The 9,379-nt window shown below is 45.0% G+C and overlaps 1 protein-coding gene and 1 long non-coding RNA gene across 2 annotated transcripts; one reads left to right on the plus strand and one right to left on the minus strand.

Moving 5' to 3' along the window:
• Nucleotides 1-460: 460 nt before the first annotated feature.
• NIFK (nucleolar protein interacting with the FHA domain of MKI67) lies at nucleotides 461-8,305 on the minus strand. Its single transcript, XM_081862828.1, has 6 exons — nucleotides 8,118-8,305; nucleotides 5,103-5,231; nucleotides 4,139-4,247; nucleotides 2,641-2,852; nucleotides 1,763-1,840; nucleotides 461-1,043 (listed from the first exon to the last, which is right to left on the minus strand). The coding sequence occupies exons 1-6, from the start codon at nucleotides 8,256-8,258 to the stop codon at nucleotides 861-863; spliced, it is 852 nt and encodes a 283-aa protein (XP_081718954.1). The 5' UTR covers nucleotides 8,259-8,305; the 3' UTR covers nucleotides 461-860.
• LOC309342377 lies at nucleotides 2,859-3,937 on the plus strand. The gene is made up of 2 exons (XR_014156747.1): nucleotides 2,859-3,392; nucleotides 3,582-3,937. It is a non-coding gene; the product is annotated as an uncharacterized lncRNA (long non-coding RNA).
• Nucleotides 8,306-9,379: the final 1,074 nt, after the last annotated feature.

Here is a 9,379-nt window from a genome sequence, read left to right on the forward strand (position 1 = left end):
AACTGCTAGGTGGGCAGAAGGGACCAAGCAACGGGAGCTCACCCCATTGCGGGGATTCAAACCGCCGACCTTCTGATCAGCAAGCCCTAGGCTCTGTGGTTTAACCCACAGCGCCACCCGCGTCCCTCACTGAGCCACTACCTTTCTCCAATTCTGTATACAGTGGTACCTTGGTTCTTGAACTTAATCTGTTCCGGGAGTCCCTGAAACCGTTCGAAAACCAAGGCGCGGCTTCCAAATGGCTGTAGGAGCTTCCTGTACTCAAGCGGAAGCCACGCCGGATGTTTGGCTTCTGAAAAATGTTTGCAAACCGGAACACTTACCGTACTTCTGGGTTTGTGGCATTTGGGAGCCGATTTGTTAGGCAAGTAAGCCATTTGAGAACCAAGGTACCACTGTACTGGAAACCATTTATATGGCTGACAACCACTGTTTTCAATAATTTAACACACTACTCCAGTGAATTTCAACATTTTTTTATTTGAACTTAATTTCAAATGAGTCATAGTTGGAAAAAACAATTCCTCAATATCCTGTTTCTGCTGACAATTTATACATGTTTACTCTCCGGTCATCTGTGACATTTTTTATACCAGCCACACACTTTAGTTAAAATGCTTAAGACAGTACATTCCAGCTCTCATTCCCACCCAGTAGATCAGAAATAGGTCCAAGTCGGCAGATTCTAAAACTATTTCTCCTTGCGATCCTGGAACACTGGCTTGTTATACTTAGGAAATATAGTTTTGATTGGAGATTGATGTGAGGATCAACTATTGTAACTATGCAAGACTCTCTAAAATCAGGACTGCTTGGAAACTCCTTGTGAAACGAATGTGTCCTTTGGCTGAAGAAATATTTTAAGTTTTGCATTTCCTTTTCGTGCCAGCTGTTTTTCTTTGCAGCTTTGCTGTTTTGGCTTTTTGTGCAGCAGTCTTTATACTTGCAGGTGGTAGCTTGAAAGTTATTTCTTTGTCATCGCTATCTTCTGGCTCAGATTTCCGCCGTTCAAGAAATGATGGGGTACACACGGGGGTAGGATCCTGGATATGAGAGAGAAGGATGTTGCTAAATTCTGTTGGACCATCACGATGTTAAAGGTGAAGGGCATTATCTCAGCACTGCATGAGCAGACCTCTGCTCATGAAACAGAACTTAGCTTCCCTCTCCTCGCAGCTACCAATTTGCTCCCCAGGGTCCGATCCTACCAGGAGATTGCATAAGGGGAAAGGGCTGGTGATGGGATGCAATGAGACAAAATTGAGGCCTGCAGGTTTGTCACATTTACGTAAAAACTGACTTGAGGACACAATGGGAATGCACAAAATGAACACAAAGGTGTCAGACTCTCTAGAGGGGTTGTATGAAGGCCAAACTTCCACTCTGCAGAGGTCCAGTAATTTTGTTCCTATTTGGCCACCCACACACCTCAAAATATCTCCCAGAGATAGGACCATGACAGGAATTCAATTGACTAAAAAACCCAAACCGTTTCTTACTAGTACAGTGGACGCTCGGGTTGCGAATGTGATCCATGCGGGATGCACGTTCGCAACCTGCAGCGGTGCGTTTGCGCGGGTTGTGATTCGGCACTTCTGCGCATAGCGCGATTTAGCGCTTCTGCGCATGAACGGTCGCTGAAACCCGGAAGTAACCAGTTCCAGTACTTCTGGGTTTCGGCGGGTCCGTAAAAATGGAACCTGAAGAGTCTGTAACCTGAGGTATGACTGTACTCTTTGGGAAGATCAACATTTTAACTTACCTCACTGCTCACAGACACATTCATGCTCGGGTCTGGTTTTGAAAGCTTCTTTTTCTTAATCCGAGGCATTTCAGCGGCCTATGGAAAAGAAGCTCAGCATCAACATGATCCCTGTGCAACCTGCATTTACAGCCAAAATGTCCTTTGTGGACCCCACTGCATTTAGTATGGTTAAAATACCATCTATTTATACAACACACACAAACACACAAAATGGTATCCTGCCATCACAACAAGATTAAAATATTGTCCTAGAATTGTGCCTTTTTCTTAATAAGCAATAAAGGGCTACAAAACCCTATTGCAACTCCAGCTTAGTTGAAATCTGTTATGATAGTTTAGGGCCACTTCACACATTGCTTATTTTCAGGTGTTAATAGGCAGACTAGTACCTTGTGGGCTTAACAAAACACATACCAGTTGTAGTTACTTGGGACACATCAGAAACCTGATAGGAAAAACTCATCTATTCTACAAAAGCTTTCCTGTTTGCTCACCTGGAAGTAATGGTTATTCACCATCAGAGACTAGATAAGTGGCTGTTTACATGTCTGATCTTAGTTCTTTTACTGGTAGACCAAAATGTGTTAAAGAGCGAAGGCTTGAAATATTTTTGCAGACACATGTATCACATAGGTAGGAAGCTGCAGATCTGTGCTTGATGCACACTGGCCGACAAGCCAGGGTTTGCCTCTGTGTCCTTTGTGAAAAGGCCCAGAGACTCCATTCTTTTACTGAGTAAAACATTCACAGATCTTTCGCTTGCTCAATGACAATATTACCATTCATAATCCCTGTTTAAGGCACATACTTTGCAATTAGCACGTTTGTATGTCAACCTCCATCCCTTTGGGGGAGCGGGCAGGGCATTCACTTACAAAGCCAGGAAAATCATAATCGATTCCCTTCTTAGCCAGCCTTTTCCGCAACTGCCGTTCCTTCTTCAGCAACCGCTGCACCATCTTTGCTTTCTCTTGGGTTGTTCGCCTCCGGTTGTAGCGTTTCACTGCTGGATAGGACGGCTTGCTGAATATTTTCTCACTACCTTTGAACAGGTTTTCACGCACCCTTTCAGGAGGCATAAACTGGCCTGCATCACAAACACGTTACACCAAAAATCAATATGGAAGCCTTGAAAATTGAAGCAGTATTTACCAAAGCATGGAAATATTAATGTTAAGTTGCGTGTTCCCCCATTATATGCTCTGGATCACTACAAAAGCACTACTCTCAACTCCCATATCTAAACCATCCTTTACACCGGGCAGGAATAAAATATTGCTGTGTTTTAGGATTCTCAGTACACAAGGAGAAGCACCTACTCATGTTCATCCACCTGCCTTGACCTCTATTTCTGGCACAGAGTTGTCAACATCTGGCCGATACCCAATAGCTTTCCACCTTCTCTTATGTATGCACTTGGGCTGGCTTCTTCAAAGACTGTCACCTAGCTCTCAGAACAATTCTATCATCTGCTGGAATTGAATTATAATTAAGTGGAAAGCATTGTTTGGCTGCTTCATTAATAGTACTGGGAAGGCTGCCTCACATAAATTCACCCTGAAGCTATGTCTGAATCTTTAATAAGAGAATTATGAACAAGGTTTTCTGGTGTTCAACTCTCCCATCGGTCCATAGAATCATAGAGTTGGAAGAGACCACAAGGGCCATCGAGTCCAACCCCCTGCCAAGCAGGAAACACCATCAGAGCACTCCTGACATATGGTTGTCAAGCCTCTGCTTAAAGACCTCCAAAGAAGGGAGACTCCACCACACTCCTTGGCAGCAAATTCCACTGTCGAATAGCTCTTACTGTCAGGTCCAGCTCAGTTAAACTTGCTTGAGAGAACAGGACTCACTAATCTTTTTCTGTTTTCAAGCCAAGAGTCACCATGAACAATAGCAATTCCAGTGTACTACAGAGAGCTATGCAGTTGGGCGCCACTTCAAAAACACACCACACAACTGTGGCAAGCGCTGGGAAGGGAGGAAATTCCTACTAAGCAGTACACAATGGCTTTTTAATGCCATTGCAAATGTGGTTTAAGAGGCAGTTTCCTGAGAAAGGTGACTGCAGCTTGCACCTTATCTTAATAGAGGGTATTCCAGGAGGTCACAGGGCCTTGTGTGTCAATTGCTCTCTTTGGGACAAAGGGTATCTGCAAGTACCGGGGGGGGGGGGGAGACAGATGGGGTGGGGGAAGAGATACAAGCATTTTGGGAGAAAAGACAAAGTAACAGGCAGGTTTGAGGGACAGTTTTCAGAGAAATGATACTCTGTAAACCAGACTGTGGCAAGGTTTGGAAACTGATGTTACTGCTTCAGAACTGCCACATTCAATTTTCCTTTTGGGCAAGAAACTCATTCATACTCACATTTCAACAGTCGTTCACCGAAAAGGTAGTTGTTCATGGTATCTGCAACGATCTTAGCAACTTCGTCATATTCAAATTCCACAAATGCATAACCTTTGCTGCCCCCAGTCTGTTAAAGATAAGGAGATAAACCTTGAAATACATTTACATGCTAAAATGAATCTGTACTGAACACTATTTTTTCTTGGTTGAAGGATCTTGGAGAAAAAGGATTTCTGAGCCCAATGAACTACTTTTACTGCAAACATACTTCTTAAAGTAAGACAAATATATAGACACACCCATTGGTTTAATTTAATGACCACAGGGAGGCTACATGTTAAATTATATACTCTGTAAACCACCCTGAGACCTCCGGGTATAGGGTGGTATATAAATTCAACAAACAAACAAACATCGATGTTGTTTTGAAGGCCAACGTGAATGACACATACAACTGCCCGTTGTAAGGAGTGATAGGGCCTGGTTGGAGGGGAAAGAACTTAACTGAAGCGTTTTAAGAAGTGTTACCCTTAAGAATACTGTATTTTTCGCTCTATAAGACGCACCAGACCACAAGATGCACCTAGATTTTGGAGGAGGAAAACAAGAAAAAAAATATTCTGAATCTCAGAAGCCAGTGAAGCGCAGTGAAAGCAGCAATCCCTCTTGCTGTTCTGGCTTCTGGGATAGCTGCGCAGCCTGCATTCGCTCCATAAGACGCACACACATTTTCCCTTACTTTTTAGGAGGGAAAAAGTGAGTCTTATAGAGCAAAAAATACGGTATATGGAAAAGTAACAACACACCAGAGGGCCTTTTCTGTGGCAGCCCTCCCACCAGAAATCCTTCACTATTTAAGTTTTTGTGCCCTCCTAGTTCTTCAGGGTGCTGTGAGTTGGGTGTTGATGTTTTATGGTGTTTATAGTGTTCTACCTTATTAGGGCGAAAGAAAAACAAGATATAATTCCCCTCCCAATGTTACCTTTTTACTCCTTGAAAGTCGAAGTCTTGTAACTGTCCCAAACTGATCAAAGTATTCTTTAAGTTGTGGTTCAGAAAGACCCTTTGGGATATGACCCAAGTAAATGACACCAGGTGTCAGCTTCTGGTTCTGTAATATAGATGAAGGAATTAATTACCATTTCAAAATACACCCATGTGCGCATTGGTTCACTACCTCTGGTGATCTCCCTGTGCAGAGCAGTTGCAGAGACATGGTGGTGGGGAGACAAAAACATTCCCCGGGGCACAGCCTGAAACTACAAAATGCAGCAGCCTTGCTGAAGTTAAGCAGGTGGGAGCAGTGCCCAAATAGGAGACCATCTGAGCCGGCTGCTTTGAACTAGAAAAACATGATATAGAAGTAGTAAATGAATAAAACATCAAATCTGCATGATGACAGTTGCAGATGCACAGTGGGTATAACCTGAAATGCTCTGGGATGGTAAGTGCTGCTGCCTGCTGACAGCATCCTGAACACTGGCACTGTTAAGCATGGATATTTTTCAAAAGCCTTTCAACTTCAGTTACTATTGCCTGCTCTCAAGGAAACGCACACACAACCATTAGGAGTTCACACTCAGATAATCCATAAAATAGCATGACGCAAACTTAGCTGCTACTCCACAAATTCTTAATTTTTACCGTATGTCATTGCAATGGTGTAGGAACTGGCTTGCCAGGGAGAGTCAAAATGGCTTCAAGATTGTTCTCCTGTACTATTTTGGACTTATGTATGAGTGCTGACCTTGTGCATTTATGAACATTTATTCTATATTTAAGACCTTAGGATTCTTATAATAGAGCCATGATGGTGGACAAGTAGGATTGTTTATTCTTGTCCAAGCACCACTCAGTCACAAGTTATTGTTTCTGCTCGTTACTACATCGTGCATTTTTGTGTTTTTATATTGTAAACCTCCCTGTAAAACGTGGCTGAAGAGTGATATACAAACGAATAATAAAAATAATAGGAGCGTTGTAAATTATTTCTGTGGTACTGCAGCAACATATGAAAGAGGCTTCCATCACCATGGAAACAGCTATGATTAAAAAGTGGCCTCCCCACACACTTTTTCAAATAATAATAATAATAATAATAATAATAATAGTAATTTATTTATACCCTGCCCTCCCCAGCCAAGGCCGGGCTCAGAGCGGCTTACAAGCAATAATAAAAACAAGATGAATGATTACAAACTTAAAAACAAAAATAAAATACAACATTAAAATAATGGAACATCAAAATATTAAAATGTAGCCTCATCGCAGGAGGAGAAGGAAAAGAAAAGAAAAAAAAAGAGAGGGAGGGAGGGAATCAAATTGGCTCCAAGCCAAAGGCCAGGCGGAACAACTCTGTCTTACAGGCCCTGTGGAAAGAAATCAGATCCTGCAGGGCCCTGGTCTCATGAGGCAGAGCGTTCCACCAGGCCGGAGCCAGAGTTGAAAAGGCCCTGGCTCTGGTTGAAGCTAATCTAACTTCCTTAGGGCCCGGGACCAATAGGGTGTTGTTATTTATGGGCCTTGAGGCTCTCCGTGGGGCATACCAGGAGAGGCGGTCCTGTAGGTACGAGGGTCCTAGGCCGTGAAGGGCTTTAAATAGGTAAAGTAACGATCCCACGGAGTAAAGTGAGAATGACAGCTTCTTTATCTGGGGGGTCTGGGGTTAGGACCTCCTGGTTATCTTTGACATGACGCCTAATGCTCCAGAGGAGAAAAATAAAAGAGTCGCATCACAAGCAACAGGAAGCTCCACCTTCCGAGCAGCGAAACTCTAGCTCAGCCTTTCTCAACCTGTGGGTCCCCAGATGTTGTTGAACTACAACTCCCATCATCCCTAGCTAGCAATGCCAGAGCTCAGGGATGATGGGAGTTGTATGGTCTCAGCATGGCCACAAGGGAGCCACAGGCTGGGGCAGATGGAGGTCGTTGTAACCCAAAATTGATGCACCTGGACACCAAATCCCACATCACCCTCCCCCACATAGCCGTCAACCGTCACTTATTTGGCGGGTAACTCCCTTATCCCAGCGCCGTGTCCCGCTGCTGTCCCTTAAATTTCCCAGGTTTCATGATTGCCCAGCTCAAGATGGAAGCAGCGGCTTGGGGTCCTCCGCAGCGAGAGAGAGAGAGCACGCACGAGCTGCCGCATCTCCGTATCTCCCTTTTCCGCCTCAGGGGCGCGGCGTGAGGAGACGGGTGGCGGCGGGTGGGCAGGCAGCCCCTCTCTTGCGAGACTTCCGCCGTGCTGCCAGGGGAAGCCAGAGGCAGCAGCGGCGGCAGCGGCTGAGGAGGCGGCCTGAGGGAGAAGGAAGAGGAGGGGATGGGGAGGGATGCAGAAGGGTGGCGCTTCAGGGCCGCCGCAACCGCCTCATGCTGGGCTCGCGGGCGAGAGTCTCTCTCCTCCCCACCCGGGTGGGGAAGGGCTGATGGAACTCCTTGCACCAGGACGACGGCAGCCCCAATGTGCTGCTTAGCATACCCTCCAACCAGTGCAGCATCTTAATGTAGTGATTTCCCCCTCTGCATCCCTTTCATAACTCTATTTTTATAAATCATTTGTCCATCCATAGTTCAAAATTTTACTACAAGTTTTCTGCCAATCCTACCAATGTATGTAACTCTTTACAATAGCTTTTCAACTAAATCATAAACCTTCCCCATTCTTTATTAAAGAGGTCCTCTTCCTGGTTTCTAATTCTGCCTGTAAGCTTTACCATCTCGACGTCGTTCATCCGTTTTGTCTGCCCCTCTTCTTTGGTGGGAGTTGTAGACCCTGAGGATCATCGAGTCCAACCCCCTACAAAACACAGTCAGTGGCAGCCAAAGCAGCATGGTTCCATGAGTGCTGGATTTCTGCATAAGCTAAGCCAAAATCCCTTATTTTGCCTGCTGATCCCTTATTTTCGAGGCTGCTGGTCCCTTATTTTCAAATCTGGAAGTTGACAGCTATGCCCCCCCCCCACTCCGCTTCTTCTCCTCCTCTTTTCGCTCTCACCTGGGCAGCCGCCTTGCGTACGCGGTGCACTTTGGCCTGGAACTCCTTCTGCCTCTCCGGGTCCAGGGAAAGGAGAGGGGGAGCCGCCAGGGTGGCCGTTGGTTTCGTAGCCTCCATAGAAGAAGAAGCCGCCGCCGCCATCGCGCCCACTGTGTGCGGAAGAGAACGCCACTTTCCCACCCCCCACTCCGCACGTGGGCAAACCAGGAAGCGGATGCAGCCTTACGTCATTTCCGCGTGGCGAAGGAGTTCCTTTCTTGAAAGTGACGTTAAGATAGGTAATTTGAAGAAGGAACGAGGGAGGGAACGGCAGCGGCCCCTGCTGGATGGAGAGTGGAACTGCTGCCCCCTTTATTTTAACCAGGAGTCTGCCGCTTTGACTTCTTTTAGGCGCTTTTTTAAAGGTGCTTTCCATTTACTTTTTTTAGTGTAAGCCGCCTTGAGGCAGTTATTTAGAAGGCCGTTAATAAAGCCAGTGATAAATAATAATAAAAACAGTACCAGCTGTGGATTTGTGATTGAATGGGCACATCCACTGCATTAAATACTCACATTGGTTTTTAATTGCTTCCTTTATTCCTTCTTGTAAAAATAAATACGGAAACATTCCTCTTCTTCCAAGCCTTTGGCTAACTAAGCAATCTATGGCCTTTTAAACTGGGTGGTGTGTCTGTTGGTGGCAGTGTGATTGTGTTGTCTGATATTATTTTGTGTTTTTATAACTAAACAGCTCTGTAGTTCTCGGATGAAGGGCGGCATGGATATTAAATTAATAGACAACAATAAAATACAATCTATAATACATGGTAGAATTTCCAGCATGTCATGAAGCACATTTGCAATTGCTGCAACGCGCGGAAAAATCATCAAGTGGCCCGAAAAAGACCCTCCGACTTGCATAGGCTTGCACTGCAAAGTCTGTAATCCTAGGTGGTTACCTGGGAGCAAAGTCGATGGCAGAAAGTGAGGAGGAATTAAAGAACCTTTTAATGAGGGTGAAAGAGGAGAGCGCAACATATGGTCTGAAGCTCAACATCAAAAAAAAAAAGGTCATGGCCACTGGTCCCATCACCTCCTGGCAAACAGAAGGGGAAGAAATGGAGGCAGAGAGAGATTTTACTTTCTTGGGCTCCATGATCACTGCAGATGGTGACAGCAGCCATGAAATTAAAAGACGCCTGCTTCTTGGGAGAAAAACAATGACAAACCTAGACAGCATCTTAAAAAGCAGAGACATCACCTTGCCAACAAAGGTCCGTATA

Source organism: Podarcis erhardii, assembly GCF_964252035.2.
Source record: "Podarcis erhardii genome assembly, chromosome: 5".
Taxonomy (NCBI): domain Eukaryota; kingdom Metazoa; phylum Chordata; class Lepidosauria; order Squamata; family Lacertidae; genus Podarcis; species Podarcis erhardii.

What these genes read in the sequence shown, in the direction of transcription:
- NIFK (XM_081862828.1), bottom strand. Translation starts at nt 8,258, where the DNA reads ATGGCGGCGGCGGCTTCTTCTTCTATGGAGGCTACGAAACCAACGGCC. An exon ending in GACTTTCAAGGAGTAAAAAG is followed by an intron (nt 4,248 to 5,102) that starts GTAACATTGGGA and finishes TATCTTTAACAG; the next exon opens with ACTGGGGGCAGCAAAGGTTA. An exon ending in CGGTGAACGACTGTTGAAAT is followed by an intron (nt 2,853 to 4,138) that starts GTGAGTATGAAT and finishes TTTGTGATGCAG; the next exon opens with GCCAGTTTATGCCTCCTGAA.